At 42.7% G+C, this 16,601-nt stretch overlaps 1 protein-coding gene across 3 annotated transcripts in view; it reads right to left on the reverse strand.

The window, feature by feature from the left end:
• Positions 1 to 316: 316 nt before the first annotated feature.
• The window catches only part of BMAL1 (basic helix-loop-helix ARNT like 1), a 60,210-nt gene continuing 43,925 nt past the window's right edge, over positions 317 to 16,601 (reverse strand). For all 3 annotated transcript variants that reach the window (XM_077287227.1, XM_077287225.1, XM_077287226.1), the window contains exons 7-19: positions 16,427 to 16,584; positions 16,173 to 16,252; positions 10,152 to 10,244; positions 9,308 to 9,425; positions 8,554 to 8,703; positions 7,473 to 7,719; positions 7,198 to 7,304; positions 6,165 to 6,315; positions 5,139 to 5,227; positions 4,808 to 4,916; positions 3,684 to 3,777; positions 3,380 to 3,482; positions 317 to 858 (exon numbers count right to left, since the gene is read on the reverse strand). In XM_077287227.1, the coding sequence (XP_077143342.1) occupies positions 698 to 858; positions 3,380 to 3,482; positions 3,684 to 3,777; positions 4,808 to 4,916; positions 5,139 to 5,227; positions 6,165 to 6,315; positions 7,198 to 7,304; positions 7,473 to 7,719; positions 8,554 to 8,703; positions 9,308 to 9,425; positions 10,152 to 10,244; positions 16,173 to 16,252; positions 16,427 to 16,584 (1,660 nt within the window). In that variant the 3' untranslated portion in view covers positions 317 to 697. The remainder of the gene's footprint in view (positions 859 to 3,379; positions 3,483 to 3,683; positions 3,778 to 4,807; positions 4,917 to 5,138; positions 5,228 to 6,164; positions 6,316 to 7,197; positions 7,305 to 7,472; positions 7,720 to 8,553; positions 8,704 to 9,307; positions 9,426 to 10,151; positions 10,245 to 16,172; positions 16,253 to 16,426; positions 16,585 to 16,601) is intronic.

The raw sequence follows: 16,601 nt of genomic DNA on the forward strand, positions 1-16,601 counted from the left end.
TTAATGGCATACCTACATGTGTGTATGGTAGGTGGTCTCCATTGTGCATGCCTGTAAGTAAAGAGGTGGCACCGCATGCATGATTTTACATTGATTTGTATGAGTCCTAAAAACGAGTAAGCACGTTGCAGAAATGTCATGAGTATAACAGTTGTGGTTCTGCTGCTCAAATTCGTGAAGGGTATTGAACTGTAGTACCAGGCACAACCACGACTATATGGATGGCGCCATTGTGAGGCACATTCCAGGATCCCCTGCAAATCAGTATTGAAACCCCTCTATGTAAATCCCCTGTAGCAAAACAAATGATTAGACATTTGTTATAGAACAATTAATTTATTTAAAAAATATTTAACTATTACACTGTACCATGTATAGCAAAGGATTTACAATAAAACATCTTTTATACAAGTAAATAAGAAATATCCATAGAGGGGAGCTCTGCAGTGTGTACATCATACATCTGAAATGATGTGATTTGCTGACAATGATTTTCAAAATATACAATTAATGCGAAGCTTATACAGCACGAGTCGGATCACTGGAGCGGGATCTAACACAGTGGACAGTGAGCTGATATGGCTTGATGACATACAAGTGATTTTGGGGTCCGGATTACCTCTTACTGCCAGACATGGGCTGCAGTAGCTAAAGCCCCCATAAATGCACTTTGACGCCGAGGGAGATCTAGTCCTATTCACAATGGCCACGGTAAGTCACTGAAGTCTACTGGACCCCCGAGTCCTGCATCTGCCTCCAGGAGACTCATGATGACCGCCATGGCAGCTTCGTCATTGGAGGGACTGCTCGAGCCGTGGTCCGTTTCTATCATATCGATCGCCATTTGGGAGTTTTCACCTGCAGAGAGTAGAAAGAGGGGAAGAAAATGTTACCAAACCTTTATCTTCCACATCTGGTGTTAGAGTTAAGTGTTCAAACATTCTTGCAGGGTAATCATTCACTAGTGGAGGATTTTAAAAGTGAATAATAGACAAGTTTGCCACCTAATCTGGGAGCAGCATACTATAGAGACCTTGATTCCAGCAATGTGTCTTTTACAGGGCTGCTTGCTGTAGTTTTGATCACTTTTATTGGTAGGACTAGTAAACAAGCTGCCATGTAGTCAACCCCACCACTGATATGCAGAAAGCTACCCCATCACTGTTGGGGGGAGTTATACACAGCTCGGTCTTCAGTTAGACCTACAGCAGAGAAAAGTGATTATCAAAACTACAGCAAGTAGCCCAGTAAGTGATATTACTGGAATCGGGAACATTTGCTATCCCTTCTGAAAGTAGTGGCAGACAATGACTAATTACCATTTAGTTTGACTGTCACTGTTCACTCCCACATCTGGCAGGTGAATGGATCATCAGTAAATACCTACTACAACACTTGCACGATCAGGTCTGTTCTTTGGTGCTGTCCTAGTCAAATGACGTTCAAGAAGGGCACATTGTGGTGCAACATGAGCACCAATCACGTCCAGATGCGAAAGTGAGCAGTGCTGGAGAACCCCTTTAAAAACTAGGTGAGTAATGTTATTTAATATTGTAGTCCTGTTAAATGGATGCTGCAAGAATTATATGAACGTGGCCCAATGAGTGAATTTTACACTGCCCATCACCTGCTGCTAAACATCTGTGTGTGCACATTGCTTTACACTTATCTCTCTGGTTTAAATAGGTTGTCTACTGTTTTAATGTGTCAGGAACATCTTGGCGGCACTAATGTATATGTATTTAGGCTGTGTGCCCACGTTGCGTTTTGCCGCAGCTTAAACGCATTCCCATGGGATTCCGCAATTGCTGTGCCCATGCTGTGGATTTTCCCGCTGCGGAATCGCATAGCGGTAAAATCCACAGCATGTTCACTATTTCTGCGGAATCGCGGCGATTCTGCCGCCATAGGATTGCATTGAAACGCTCACTTTACGTATGTGGCTATGCCCACCATGCGTAAAGTGAGCGCTTCATGTGCGGACAGTACCTGGGTCTGGAGGAGAGGAGACTCCTTCAGGCCTTGGGTACAATATTCCTGTAAAAAAAAAAAAAAAATTAAATTAAAAAATAGGGATATACTTACCTTCTGATGGCTCCCGGCTCTCAGCGGTGCACGTGGCCGCTTCCGTTCCCAGGGATGCCTTGCGCAAATCACCTGAGATGACGTCGCGGGCACACGACCGTGATGTCAAAGGTCCTTCACGCAAAGCATCCCTGGGAACGGAACGTACCGGGAGCGCCGCTGAGGAGATTGGAGGCCGTCGGAAGGCGAAAATAATATTATTTTTAACATTCTATCTTTTACTATTGATGCTGCATAGGCAGCATCAATAGTAAAAAGTTGGTCACACTTGTCAAACACTATGCTTGGAAAGTGTGACCAACCTGTCAATCAGTTTTCCAAGCGATGCTTCAAATCACTTGTAAAGCGCAAGCATTCTCCAAGCTAAAAACGGTTGCAAAACGCTTGTGTTTTGCGGGAAAATGCATGTGAATTTCGCATGCGTTTTACCTGCGGCACGGAGTTGCGTAAATGCTGCGGACATTTCTTCAACGTGGGCACATAGCCTTATAGTTCTGTTCTTGTTGGTGCAGTTTTACTCAGGCCTGTGGTGTGACCAAACAATTCAGTGCACCTTTACACCAACTTGTCTCCCATCCATCTCTCCCCTCTCTGGTTCCCGTGCAGCCAGAGCTGTCAAGGTGGAGAAGGAAGGAAGTGGGTGGGAAGGTGCACCAAATTGCTTGGCTGCTCAAAGGGTGCACCAGTGCTTGGTTTAAGCAGTCATTTTGTGCTAACACCCTATAAACCATTGCTGATTGGATACATAGAAGGTTGTCCTTTAAGAGCCCGACTAGAGGGGCACAGAACGCTCATTAGACATGCATAGGATATTGCCATTGTTCGCGGCAGAACATTGTTTACACAGGATAATTACACGCTATGAATGATCAATTTTAAGCAAGCTGAAAAATAAGTTTCACCAAACAAATGAGCATTTTGCTTGTTTTTGGAGTAATTTTCCAATTCTATTTGTTTATTTCTTTTACAAATACTTTCAGATACAGTTAGGAAATGTTAACACTAGATAATGTGGCTAGATGTTAATGCCAGTGTCCAATAAGTATATAAAGTCAGAATGTAGATCCTGGCAAGTTTACTGACTTCAGCTAACAAACTTGAATTTGCAGCCATAATATAGACACAAAACCAGTGTCGGGGTGAAGGAGAAGCCTGGACATTGGGCTAAATTACATTCCCAGCAAGAGCCGCACATTAATAGAGGAAGTTTTAACCGCAGCTGCACAATATTCCCCTCCCCCCCCCCAAAAAAAAAAAAATCAAAAAAAAAAAAAAAATCATCCCACTCCCTTACCAAGCATTGAGGAATTGTCAGAGTATGGGAAGCCGGAGTTATCTTGCAGCTGTCCTGTACCTAATCCAGAGATTGGCAGATCCATGGTGCCACCATTCATAATCTATAGAAGAAAAAAAAACATAATATTGCAAAAATCACATACTGCACATTGGAAAGTAGCCTTAGGGATTATGTGGGAATGGAGCTATATTTTTTTTTTCCATTGAGTCCTTAATTACTTTGTTGCAGATGCTGCCATTTTGGTGAAATTCTATGTGAAAAACTACCAAGCCATGTTGTGCTAGTGCTCTGGGAATGTTACCTTTTTACCCCCCGGGGATGATGCGTCAGGAGGGGGAGTGCTGGTGATGTTAAGTGGACTTGACCCACAGCTTGATGGTGAAGACCCTCTTATTCTGTGCAAAAAACACAACAAATTACAAAATGAGACAGCTTTGGTATACGCCCTGCAGAGTGGTCCATACAAGACATTGTATGTGGCTCATCATTACAAATTACTAAATGCGCACGATTTCATTAATGTAGAGCATTTGACGAGTGGTGTCCACCATGCTAAAAATCTTACTCCATTACTCTTGAGATTAAGCTCTAATTATTGGAATTAACCACCAAGCTTGTTTGTGCTACATATAGCTTTACATGTTTTAATTTCTCCGCTTAAAAAAAATAAAAAGGGCTATCACCTCTACCCTACCATCTCCACCTTCTTGCCCGTTTGTTACCCCTCCATCCTCCCCCTCCCTGTTCTCTAGAAATGTGTACCTCTTAAAGAAAGCAAATGTTGATTTCTTTTATTTATCTTTGTTGTTATAGTGCTTGTGCCAACATTCTTAAAAAATTTTTTTTATAAAAAAAAAAATTTCTTACTCCAGGCAGAGACTAGAGTGAGATTTCTGGCATAAGGAATGCCACAGCTCATCATGAGTTAGACAAGCTGTGGCTGCCCCCCCTGTCTCACGAGCTGTGAAAAACTGGCATGAAAATACCAAGAGTCAGTTTCCCACAACTCAGAGTTGGCCAACATTTTGTGACCTTTTTATGGCTTTTACACCGCTGTGTGACCATAAAAGTTTTGCTGGATCAGGGCCAAAGTTACTAAAAACTGTATGGATAGTATTACAGGTTCCCTTAAATAAGTTAGATTATGACACGGTCACAGGAGCTGTGCAATCATCATCAGTGACTGTGATTGAAATTCTCCAGGGGGGGTTGGACAACAATTCCTGTTGTACAGTCCCATGCAGTTTCATCATACAAGCATTTCTGGTTCCTGAAATAGTGGCTCTCCTGAAGAGAACATGACATGTAATTCCCAGGGTGCTGGGGGGCTGCTCATCACGACTTCACGTGCACTATCCCAGGAGAACAAATCCATACATTTTAAGAATACTAGCTGAATATACACAAACTCTAATAGCTGCTCACCTGTGAATTTCCATGATTTCTTCAGCAATCATTCTTCCAATCTTCCCGGCTCCAGCTCTGGTTCCACCAGGAATGCCAGGCACTGTTGGATGGGTTCTCTTTGTACCACCTGATAACATAGCAAAGATATAAGATCACAAATTACTGCAATCATTTTTTTTTTCTTTGCCACCTGCCAAGTCGTGCAGGGGTGAAGGATTTTATCACGGTACTATTTGAATAGCACGAGGCTTGATTTGCACCAGATTGATGTCACCTTAGGTCACTGACCAGAAATCTGGCGTGGGGGAGGATATTTATAGGGGCCAGAAGAGACGCATTCTAGACTGACCTTCTCCAGACTGCAGGACGCTGTCCATGCTGGGTGGGGAGGATGCCAAATGTGAAAAGGCTGAATCTCCACCATCTAAAATGTTTGCTCTGCAAGAAAACAAACACTGTTCATAAACTCACATACATGCATCATAGCTCCCAGCTGTTCCTCTCCCCATAATGATATGTAATAAAGAATTAATTAGGATTATTATTTACCAGGTAAAGAGTGTCACAGAGGAGAAGTTGGATCAGATGTACAATGAGCGAAGGAAATGGAGGGGAATTTATGAAGGCCTATACTCTAATTTTGAGTAATAGAAAGTAGCAAATCTTGGCCATTTTTGCAAGACACTGTTTCCATCACCTACGCTTATAGCTACAGGAAATATATTCCTCAGGCACAGCTACTTGTCTCATTCCCAGCTGTCTATTTGGAATACATGAAACTAACAAATTTTGGCTCATTTGGATGTAATGGCACGTCCTGTGTCAGGTGCGGATGTATTGGGCATAGATAGCAGGTGTGGACTGTGGTTAACCATTTATATGCTGCTGTCAATCTGATAGTAGCATTCAAGTGGTATGACCTGGGACAGGAGTCCGTATGGATGCCCATCAGCCTCAGCTATATAAGCTTGGGTTGCTAGTGAAGCTGGGGACTACAGAAGGCCCTTATGGCTGCCATTGTTGTACACCTATGAAGCAATCCACCAACTGTGGCTGGGCTTCAGTGGAAACTTAATTTAACTTCAAGTATTTCAGTATTATAGTCAAGCAATCAAATGATATTATTTTAAACACTTATTTTAAATTTACTTTTTTTTTTTTTTTTTTTTTTTATTTCCACATCTGCAAAAGTCTGATTATCAAAATAAAATGTATTCTGTATGGTAAAAAAAAAAAAACGTATAAAAAAAAATGTAAATTGCTCAAAAAACAAAAACAAAAAAAAGTTGCATGGTCGAGGAGGGGAGTAAGAAGATCTGGTTCAAAACTGGCGAGTTACAAAATGACAATCGCCTCAGATTTTAGGACAACTTACGATACAACGGTGTTGGTAGAGACAATGTATTCCACTTCTTTGGTCCAAGGGTTCATGAAACTGAACCAGCGACTCTTCAGGGTGATGAAGGAGCCATCTTTGATTTTAAACTTATAACAATTTGTTGTAATTTTTTCTCTATTCTGTAACACTGAAAGGAAAGGAAAATGATCAGTAATTGCTGATCCGGTTGCGAGAATGAAACACACTGTTGATGTCACATTGTGTGACTGGGTCTGGGAGCAATTGCAGTTTTCCACCACTAGAGGGCATAATCATCATGGGAAAAAAAAAATCGTGCCATTAACTTATTGATAATTAGAATCATCAGCAAATCTGTGGGGGTCTTACATTCGGCACCACCGCGGATCAGCTGTTATTACCTCCAGCAGCGGCTATTACCGGATACTGCAGGTCAGCTCCTATTCAATTGATAGATTATCAATATCATAAGGTCAGAAGACCCCTTCATCAGTTTACCCTCACAATTCTAATTTTATCCATTTCCAACCCCACAAAAAAGGAGGAGTCAAGTATTTTGTATGTTATATGTAATATGTACATGCATACGTACAAAATGTAAAATATATACACGTATGTATATAAAGACCTGTGCAAAACCTTTAGGTTATGTGCATACGATCATTAAACGCTGCGGGTTGCACGCTGTGTACTTGTGCAGCGTCCAATCCGCAGCGTCCAGATGTTACAGCATAGTGGATGGACACCCGCAGAGACGGACATGCGGCGCTTCTTTCCAGACTGCAGCATGTCTATTTATCTTGAGGAGACCACAGTCTCCGCAATAGAAGTTTAACCAATGATGCGCTGAATCCGCACGGTTCAGTGAACACATGTGAATTCACCTGCATTCAATAGACGGCAGTGCTCTGGACACAGCGGAAATGCTCTGCGTCCAAAGCGCTGCCACTTCTGGATCGTGTGTACTCAGCCTTAGGTAACGATGAGAAAATTAAAAAAATGCTGCAGTGTAGTCATGTTTTTGTAATCCCGTATTGTAACCCTGGCCTACCTTGTCTATGGCACTCTGCAAGATTCCCAATGTCGTCTTGATGGAAATACTCATAACACGATGTCCCTAAAAGTTCTTGTGGTAAGTACCCTAAAATGGCGGTGGCTCTGCAATATAAAAAGAACAGTAGTTAAAATGCAGAACCGCAGAGTGTTCCAGCGCTGAATTATTACATATCTTGTGTCTTCTCCAGCTCGTGAAGTTCCGCAATAAATAGTTTTGAGCTCTACATTATGAAACCCTCCTCTGCCATAATTATCTAGTATAATTCTTACCTCTGGTCTACAAAAACAAATTTCCCGTCAATGGCGTGCCGAGAGACGTATTCTGTGGACTTGACTCGGATCTCGCCGTTTGCAGGCTGCGGTACTATGTGCGGGTGTAAGCGTCCAATGGCAACAAGGCAGCTAAGATTACAGCCCTCGCTGTCGGGCTCGTTGTCCTCATCGAGGCCCATTTTTGTTGGTGGCCAGCTCTTTAAATATCCAGTGCTATGAATAGTGCAAAAACTTTTCCGGTCTCCTGCAAACCAAAAACAGGACTAGTCAGAACCAAATGCAGGTACTAAAACGGTCCTGGAGGTTGTGGGGGTTGGGTGAAGAGCAAATTTGATCTATTATTGCAAACATCTTGGGTGACGGGCTCCTGCTAATAGCCAGCTGCCTCACATCCAAAGACGAGGTGGGGAGGGGTCCTTGAATATTTATCATGTATCTGCTTAATCCTACAATAAGATCTAATAGAAAAGCACATCCTCCTTTAAAGCCGGCCGGCCCCACACGGTGCGTTTTTCTTTTTTTTAAGGCCTGATTTAGTCATCAGACCAAAAATGACACCATTCTTCTATTAAATTCACTAAATTAATGATTTCCCAACCTGATGACAGTGTCCCATAACCAAAACTGAATTTTCTATTTTCTTTGAAGAAAAAAGGGGAAAAATTATGTAAAGTTGACTTATAAATATAAAGGACTTATTCATAGGCTAGATGATAAATGTATGATGGGTCCGACCACTGGAACTCCCACCTATCGAGAATGGAGGTCGCAAAGGGCCCAGTGTGAATGGAGCGGAACGGAGCATGTGCGACCACTGCTCCAATCACTGTCTATAGGAGTGGTGGTCGTACATGCTCACTGCCAATCTCTTCATCACACAGGGTTCTTGGGGTGACCAAAGAGATTTGAGTCTACATAGCAGCATTGTTGGACCAATAAGGTGAGGAGGTCAACATTATATCTCTCCATCTCTCGCCCCCTCAATAAAAAGAAAAAAAAATAAACACACACAATGATCGCGAGAGTCAAGTCACCAGACGTGGTACAAGCTACCTACCCATCCCGAGGGCATTCTCACCTTTTTTCTTCGAGCAGTTGGATGGGAAATCTTTATCTTCTACTTTTACAGAGGGTCTGTTACACTTCATCCTGCAGAAAAATGAGCGCCTGGCTCCAGAGCACAGCCGCGATGGTTCGGGGGTAATGTCAGTCTTGACGGGGAGACCGGCTAAACGAGATCAAAGCCATAAAGAAGTACATGAGTGCTAATTCAGGTGTATTACACAAAGTACAGATAGAAAGCATCACAGGCATGGACGCCCGGATCCTTTACGATTTTGGGGGTCGGATCTTTAAATATCTTGGAACTTTTGCCTGCCACAGAAAGTGGTTGCTGGGGGTCTTCGGCCCAACTTGAACCTGTTTTTCATGAAGGTTTTTTAGTGTTTTGCATAAACACACACTTTTACTACAAAAAGCCCCATAATTGATTAAAGAAAAAAATAAAATCAGGAGCATATTTGATTTTGCATAAACTTTAGGAACTGTGAATTTGGTTAGAAAAACATCAACGAATACCACAAAACAAAAAAGTGGGAAAAAAAAATTATCACAAATGATGAATCGGCCCTTAAGTCTTCTGGGGTTTGCGGTGGTTGGGAGTCACACTGGTCTCTGTGCCACACAAGACCAACACTGTGGCCTTAAGGCAGGGTCTTCTCTCGTCGATCATGGACTAATCCACCTCGGTTCCCGTGAAGAGCGTGCAAAAGTTTGGGAACTGTATAAAAGATAAAACTAAAAATACTTGTTTACCACAAGCTGAAACCTACTTTTTGCATCGATGAGCCTCTCCCGTGGGGCCGTGTCAGAGGACGACAACTGCTCCTTTACTTTGGCGATGTCTTTTGGATGTAGGTAATCAAATAGGCTTTGTCCAATCAGATCATTCTATAATGGAGAATTGTTCACATCATCAGTTCCTGTACAGAGCTCTCCTTCCATCTTAGCAACAATAAAGGGGTCATCCACTACCGGAACTCAGTTACTGTTTTTTCCATAAATGCCTAAACGACGACTCCTCTAGAGAAGCCCATGTACTTTTTCTGCAAATTTTCATGTTTTATGCCCTTCTGCTTCCTGGCTATTGACAGCCATCATTTCCTCTTCCGGATTCTCTGCTCCCTTATGGCAACACTTACTTTGTGCTGGCCTGCAAATGCCCATCTACGGCACTTTGGCCACTAATTTTATTGTTTTTTTATCCTGTTATCTAACACTTTAAGTACTGCAAAAATGCATCAGCAAAGCAACGATGTGGAAAATCTGCAAAAATTGCATGTGCAAGTTTTCCCTATTTGCACCTGCAATTTACTTGGGATCCATTTGTAACCAAGCCAATGTATAGGGTGATCCCTAAAGTGGGTTTGGAAGTGAATTTCTTCGAAACGCGTTACAGACATGAGCACATCTCCTAACCAACTGGTCCGCATAGGACTGTGCAGCCGATCTCCTTCCTCCGAGTAACAAGAACGTCCGTTTCAGCAATCTCAGACCCCACATAATGGGCACAAACCCACCCACCCATACGTGTCATGCTACTAGTAATGGAAAGCCTGGAGAGTGCAATGTAAAGCGAGGAGCTGCATGTTACCGAGGCCAATGATCTGCCCTTACCTGACTGTAATTAAGGATTTTAAAGACGGATTCGGATACAAACAGGATCTTCCCGCGGTCGCAGCCCACCACAAAGAGGAATCCGTCTGCTGCCTGTAAGAGAGGACGACAAGTGTTAACTACACACAAACCCACTGCACATAAACAACCAATGCTTAGGTTATACTGCGTCATCTGACTTAAAAGGATTTCACTTATATAAAACTTAAAGGGGATGTCCACGATAATGAGAAAATGGGTCAAGCGAGTTGGGTGGATGCATAACATAAGGGCATTACTTCTCACTTGGCTGCTGCGACGAAGGACCCTGTTGACAGTTTGTGACCGCTGCAGCCAATGACCGACCTCCATGGTCCTACCTCCGAGCCCATTGATTGTGTGCAGTAGTCACGTGTTTACAGAATTTAGACCGGCTGGGCATCGCAGCAATTTAACCAGATAAGTAATGCTTTTGAGCCAGATTTTCTCTAGACCTCGCATAATCCGTCATCATATGTTGAAACATCCTGCATCTTCCCAGTAAATCTTCTCAATTCTGAACCCTTCCCAATATCTCTGCTTGCTGTCAATAAATGGTAATGTCATCATTTTGATATGTGAGGGTGTGCTACAATTCTACTAGGTCTTCTTGAACCTCAGGTATTTAAAAGGGGTTTTCAAGTTAAAGGGAAAAACAAAAAAACACTTTATTCACCCTCCCCAGGTCCAGTGATGAGTCCTGGTGACTCCTATAGGGTGCAACACTGGCGTTAACGCTGGCAGAGAGCCTGAGCACACAGATTGGCTGCAGCGCTGTCAACACTGCAGACTATAACAGGATTAAAATCACAGATACACTGCAGATTACCCTAAAAATATATAGCAATAAAAATTATATATATATATATATATACACACATACATACACAGGTCCTTCTCAAAAAATTAGCATATAGTGTTAAATTTCATTATTTACCATAATGTAATGATTACAATTAAACTTTCATATACTATAGATTCATTATCCACCAACTGAAATTTGTCAGGTCTTTTATTGTTTTAATACTGATGATTTTGGCATACAACTCCTGATAACCCAAAAAACCTGTCTCAATAAATTAGCATATCAAGAAAAGGTTCTCTAAATGACCTATTACCCTAATCTTCTGAATCAACTAATTAACTCTAAACACATGCAAAAGATACCTGAGGCTTTTAAAAACTCCCTGCTTGGTTCATTACTCAAAACCCCCATCATGGGTAAGACTAGCGACCTGACAGATGTCAAGAAGGCCATCATTGACACCCTCAAGCAAGAGGGTAAGACCCAGAAAGAAATTTCTCAACAAATAGGCTGTTCCCAGAGTGCTGTATCAAGGCACCTCAATGGTAAGTCTGTTGGAAGGAAACAATGTGGCAGAAAACGCTGTACAACGAGAAGAGGTGACCGGACCCTGAGGAAGATTGTGGAGAAGGACCGATTCCAGACCTTGGGGAACCTGAGGAAGCAGTGGACTGAGTCTGGTGTGGAAACATCCAGAGCCACCGTGCACAGGCGTGTGCAGGAAATGGGCTACAGGTGCCGCATTCCCCAGGTAAAGCCACTTTTGAACCATAAACAGCGGCAGAAGCGACCTGACCTGGGCTACAGAGAAGCAGCACTGGACTGTTGCTAAGTGGTCCCAAGTACTTTTTTCTGATGAAAGCAAATTTTGCATGTCATTCGGAAATCAAGGTGCCAGAGTCTGGAGGAAGACTGGGGAGAAGGAAATGCCAAAATGCCTGAAGTCCAGTGTCAAGTACCCACAGTCAGTGATGGTGTGGGGTGCCATGTCAGCTGCTGGTGTTGGTCCACTGTGTTTCATCAAGGGCAGGGTCAATGCAGCTAGCTATCAGGAGATTTTGGAGCACTTCATGCTTCCATCGGCTGAAATGCTTTATGGAGATGAAGATTTCATTTTTCAGCACGACCTGGCACCTGCTCACAGTGCCAAAACCACTGGTAAATGGTTTACTGACCATGGTATTACTGTGCTCAATTGGCCTGCCAACTCTCCTGACCTGAACCCCATAGAGAATCTGTGGGATATTGTGAAGAGAAAGTTGAGAGACGCAAGACCCAACACTCTGGATGAGCTTAAGGCCGCTATTGAAGCATCCTGGGCCTCCATAACATCTCAGCAGTGTCACAGGCTGATTGCCTCCATGCCACGCCGCATTGAAGCAGTCATTTCTGCCAAAGGATTCCCGACCAAGTATTGAGTGCATAACTGAACATTATTATTTGATGTTTTTTTTGTTTGGTATTAAAAAACACTTTTATTTGATTGGTCGGGTGAAATATGCTAATTTATTGAGACAGGTTTTTTGGGTTATCAGGAGTTGTATGCCAAAATCATCAGTATTAAAACAATAAAAGACCTGACAAATTTCAGTTGGTGGATAATGAATCTATAGTATATGAAAGTTTAATTGTAATCATTACATTATGGTAAATAATGAAATTTAACACTATATGCTAATTTTTTGAGAAGGACATATATATATATATATATATATATATATATATATATATATATATATATATATATATAACTAACCATAAAACGTGGTATCAGTGCTCTGTGAAACCATGGATGAGTAATACCCAGCAAGAAGAACATCCCAAACAACCAGAAAATCGATCCACAGAGAAACGTCAAACAGGGAATAAATTATAAGATGCCTTTATTATAAAAAGCTGGCAACAATGTTAATCAATCATATGTGCGTATAATAGGACTAGGAGCCAACTTATATGCTCCAATATACAATGTAATGGCAACCCTGTTTACATTATTATTTATTGTTATAGCGCCATTTATTCCATGGCGCTTTACATGTGAGGAGGGGTATACATAATAAAAACAAGTACAATAATCTTAAACAATACAAGTCATAACTGGTACAGGAGGAGTGAGGACCCTGCCCGCGAAGGCTCACAATCTACAAGGGATGGGTGAGAATACAGTAGGTGAGGATAGAGCTGATCGTGCAGCGGTTTGGTTGATCAGTGGTTACTGCAGGTTGTAGGCTTGTCGGAAGAGGTGGGTCTTCAGGTTCTTTTTGAAGATTTCGATGATAGGCGAGAGTCTGATGTGTTGTGGTAGAGGGTTCCAGAGTAGGGGTGATACGCGAGAGAAATCTTGTATGAGATTGTGGGAAGAGGAGATAAGAGGGGAGTAGAGAAGAAGATCTTGTGAGGATCGGAGGTTGCGTGTAGGTAAGTACCGGGAGACGAGGTCACAGATGTATGGGGAGACAGGTTGTGGATGGCTTTGTACGTCATGGTTAGGGTTTTGTACTGGAGTCTCTGTCAATCCCTTCACTGGCTCCCCATTGCCCAGAGGGGAGAGGCCGGGGAATAGCGGGAGGACAGGTGGATTAGTCGGGCAGCAGAGTTTAGAATAGATTGGAGGGGTGCGAGAGTGTTCGAGGGGAGGCCACAGAGCAGGAGGTTGCAGTAGTCAAGGCGAGAGATGATGAGGGCATGGACTAGGGTTTTTGCAGATTCTTGGTTGAGGAATGAACGGATTCGTGAAATATTTTTGAGTTGAAGTCGGCAGGAAGTGGAAAGGGCTTGGATATGTGGTTTGAAGGAGAGATCAGCGTCAAGGATTACCCCGAGGCAGCGAGCTTGTGGGACTGGGGAGAGTGGGCAGCCATTTACTGTAATGGTTAGGTTCGTTGGGGGGTTCGAGTGAGATGGGGGAAAGATGATGAATTCTGTTTTGTCCATGTTAAGTTTCAGAAATCTAGCGGAGAAGAAGGATGAAATAGTGGACAGACATTGAGGGATTCTTGTTAGTAGGGAGGTGATATCTGGTCCAGAGATGTAGATCTGTGTGTCATCGGCATAGAGGTGATACTGAAAGCCGTGAGATTCTATGAGCTGTCCCAGGCCAAAGGTGTAAATGGAGAAGAGCAGGGGCCCAAGGACTGAACCTTGCGGGACTCCGACAGATAGGGGAATATAGATAAGGGAATATATCCAGAGTATGGGGGTGGGTTAAATAGGACGTGGCGACCTTGTAAGGTAATACTCTGGATATATTCCCTTGTTTACACCCTCTCTTTTTTGATAGTACTCTGCACTTTATTTTAACCCTGGTATATGATTGGTTCGGTTACACTATTAATGTGTTGAGGCACCAGGCACTTTGGCCTATATACAAAAAACACACTCTTTGTGTATTTAGGACTTTTATATTTTTGCACAGCTGCACTTTGGATTTAGGATCTTTATAATTTTGCACAGCTGCACTTTTTTTACTTGCACTTTTGAGGGATTTATCATATGTAAACAGGGTTGCCATTACATTGTATATTGGAGCATATAAGTTGGCTCCTAGTCCTATTATACGCACATATGATTGATTAACATTGTTGCCAGTTTTTTTATAATAAAGGCATTTTATAATTTATTCCCTGTTTGATGTTTCTCTGTGGATCTATTTTCTGGTTGTTTGGGTTGTTTTACAGACTATAACAGGAGCGGCCATGGCGACTCTGCTCTCTTCCTGCCCTCCCAGGTCCAAGCTGTTTATTAAAAATTAAGATTTCTGAAATTGGAAAATCTCTGGAGCACATCAGTGATAAATCTCTGTACAAGAAGGCTGTGATCCACATAATTCTAGACATAACCAAGCTTTTAGAACACTAAGAGTAAACATGAATGTTACTATTCACTGACAGCAAGTAGAGATGCTGAAAATAAAGAATTTGTATTAGAATTTTGCTGAACTGTTTCATAATCGAGCAGCAGAAGTTTCTGACATAAATCACCTTTAATTCGGATAAAATGCATGTAGACATCTGTACGAACGAGACAGACGGGTGCACCAATGCCGAGGTTCGCCTCGGTTACACCCAGTGACTCACTGCTGCCAGCTGCCCAATGTTATATCATTTCCTTTTCATGATGGAAATGCCACGCACATAAAGCAAATAACACCTCCGTGTCCCAGCTCTGCGGCCTGGACCTGGGATCACACAGGTGGAGGCCTCTGCCCCTACGTCTGATGCGAGACGTCAGTTCTGGAGTGCACGCCATCACACAGTCCGACACCTCCCAGCCAACAGGTTTTACTGGGCGACATGTTCAGGCTCATTCTACAGCGGAGGAGACGGCCCCACTGACGTCTTGTACCTGGTTATACCACAATGGCGAAATCCTTCAGTGAGGCTCTCTGCTCAATGAAGTGGAGTCACATTTTGTAACTATTACGTCACTTTAGCCCCATCCACAACTAGGATTTTTCTTTTCATATTTAGCCAAGCTTTTAAATGGATTCTATATTCTACTTTAGAGCTGCACTCACTATTCTGCTGGTGCAGTCACTGTGTACATACATTACTGATCCTGTACTGATCCTGAGTTACATCCTGTATTATACCCCAGAGCTGCACTCACTATTCTGCTGGTGCAGTCACTGTGTGCATACATTACATTGCTGATCCTGTACTGATCCTGAGTTACATCCTGCATTATACCCCAGAGCTGCACTCACTATTCTGCTGGTGCAGTCACTGTGTACATACATTACTGATCCTGAGTTACATCCTGTATTATACCCCAGAGCTGCACTCACTATTCTGCTGGTGCAGTCACTGTGTGCATACATTACATTACTGATCCTGAGTTACATCCTGCATTATACTCCAGAGCTGTACTCACTATTCTGCTGGTGCAGTCACTGTGTACATACATTACATTACTGATCCTGAGTTACATCCTGTATTATACCCCAGAGCTGCACTCACTATTCTGCTGGTGCGGTCACTGTGTACATACATTACATTACTGATCCTGAGTTACATCCTGTATTATACTCCAGAGCTGCACTCAAATAATTTCTTCCTCCGTCAGATTACTGTACAATGTCTTGTGTAATGAGGACACTACCCAGAAAGCAAAAATAAAAGCAAGCCATGTTCAGACACTGATAAAGCAGGAGATGCTGGGAAAGTTTAGCAATGAAAACAGCAGAATTCATCACCTACCCTGAGAATTAATTGCTTTACTTCATCGTCCGATAGGAATGAGGGTTTGTAGTTGGCTTCTGTGTATGGATTTGTAGCACCTGTAGAAGGACGATATGATAAGTTGATCCATTAATAAGGCCACTAACCCTAAATCTCACAGCTTTGCTCTCACCCTACAATGGCTGATAACAGGAGCAATGCGTCCAACTCAACCACATAGAATATAGAAGTGACGGGGGACGTTTGGTGACTCCCTGAAGTCGCCTCCTCACCTCGCAAAGTCTTCATATGCTGCACGGCCATTCTTAGCACAGTCAGCTTGTCCAACTTCCGAGACATGGCGTTACACGTGGGCACAAGAGAAGCCAACTCGTCGATGAAACTGTTCATTTTGTCTCTGCGCCTCTTCTCGATTTGACTGTGAGCCTCCCTGTAATCACGACATGC

Source organism: Ranitomeya variabilis, chromosome 2 (assembly GCF_051348905.1).
Source record: "Ranitomeya variabilis isolate aRanVar5 chromosome 2, aRanVar5.hap1, whole genome shotgun sequence".
Taxonomy (NCBI): domain Eukaryota; kingdom Metazoa; phylum Chordata; class Amphibia; order Anura; family Dendrobatidae; genus Ranitomeya; species Ranitomeya variabilis.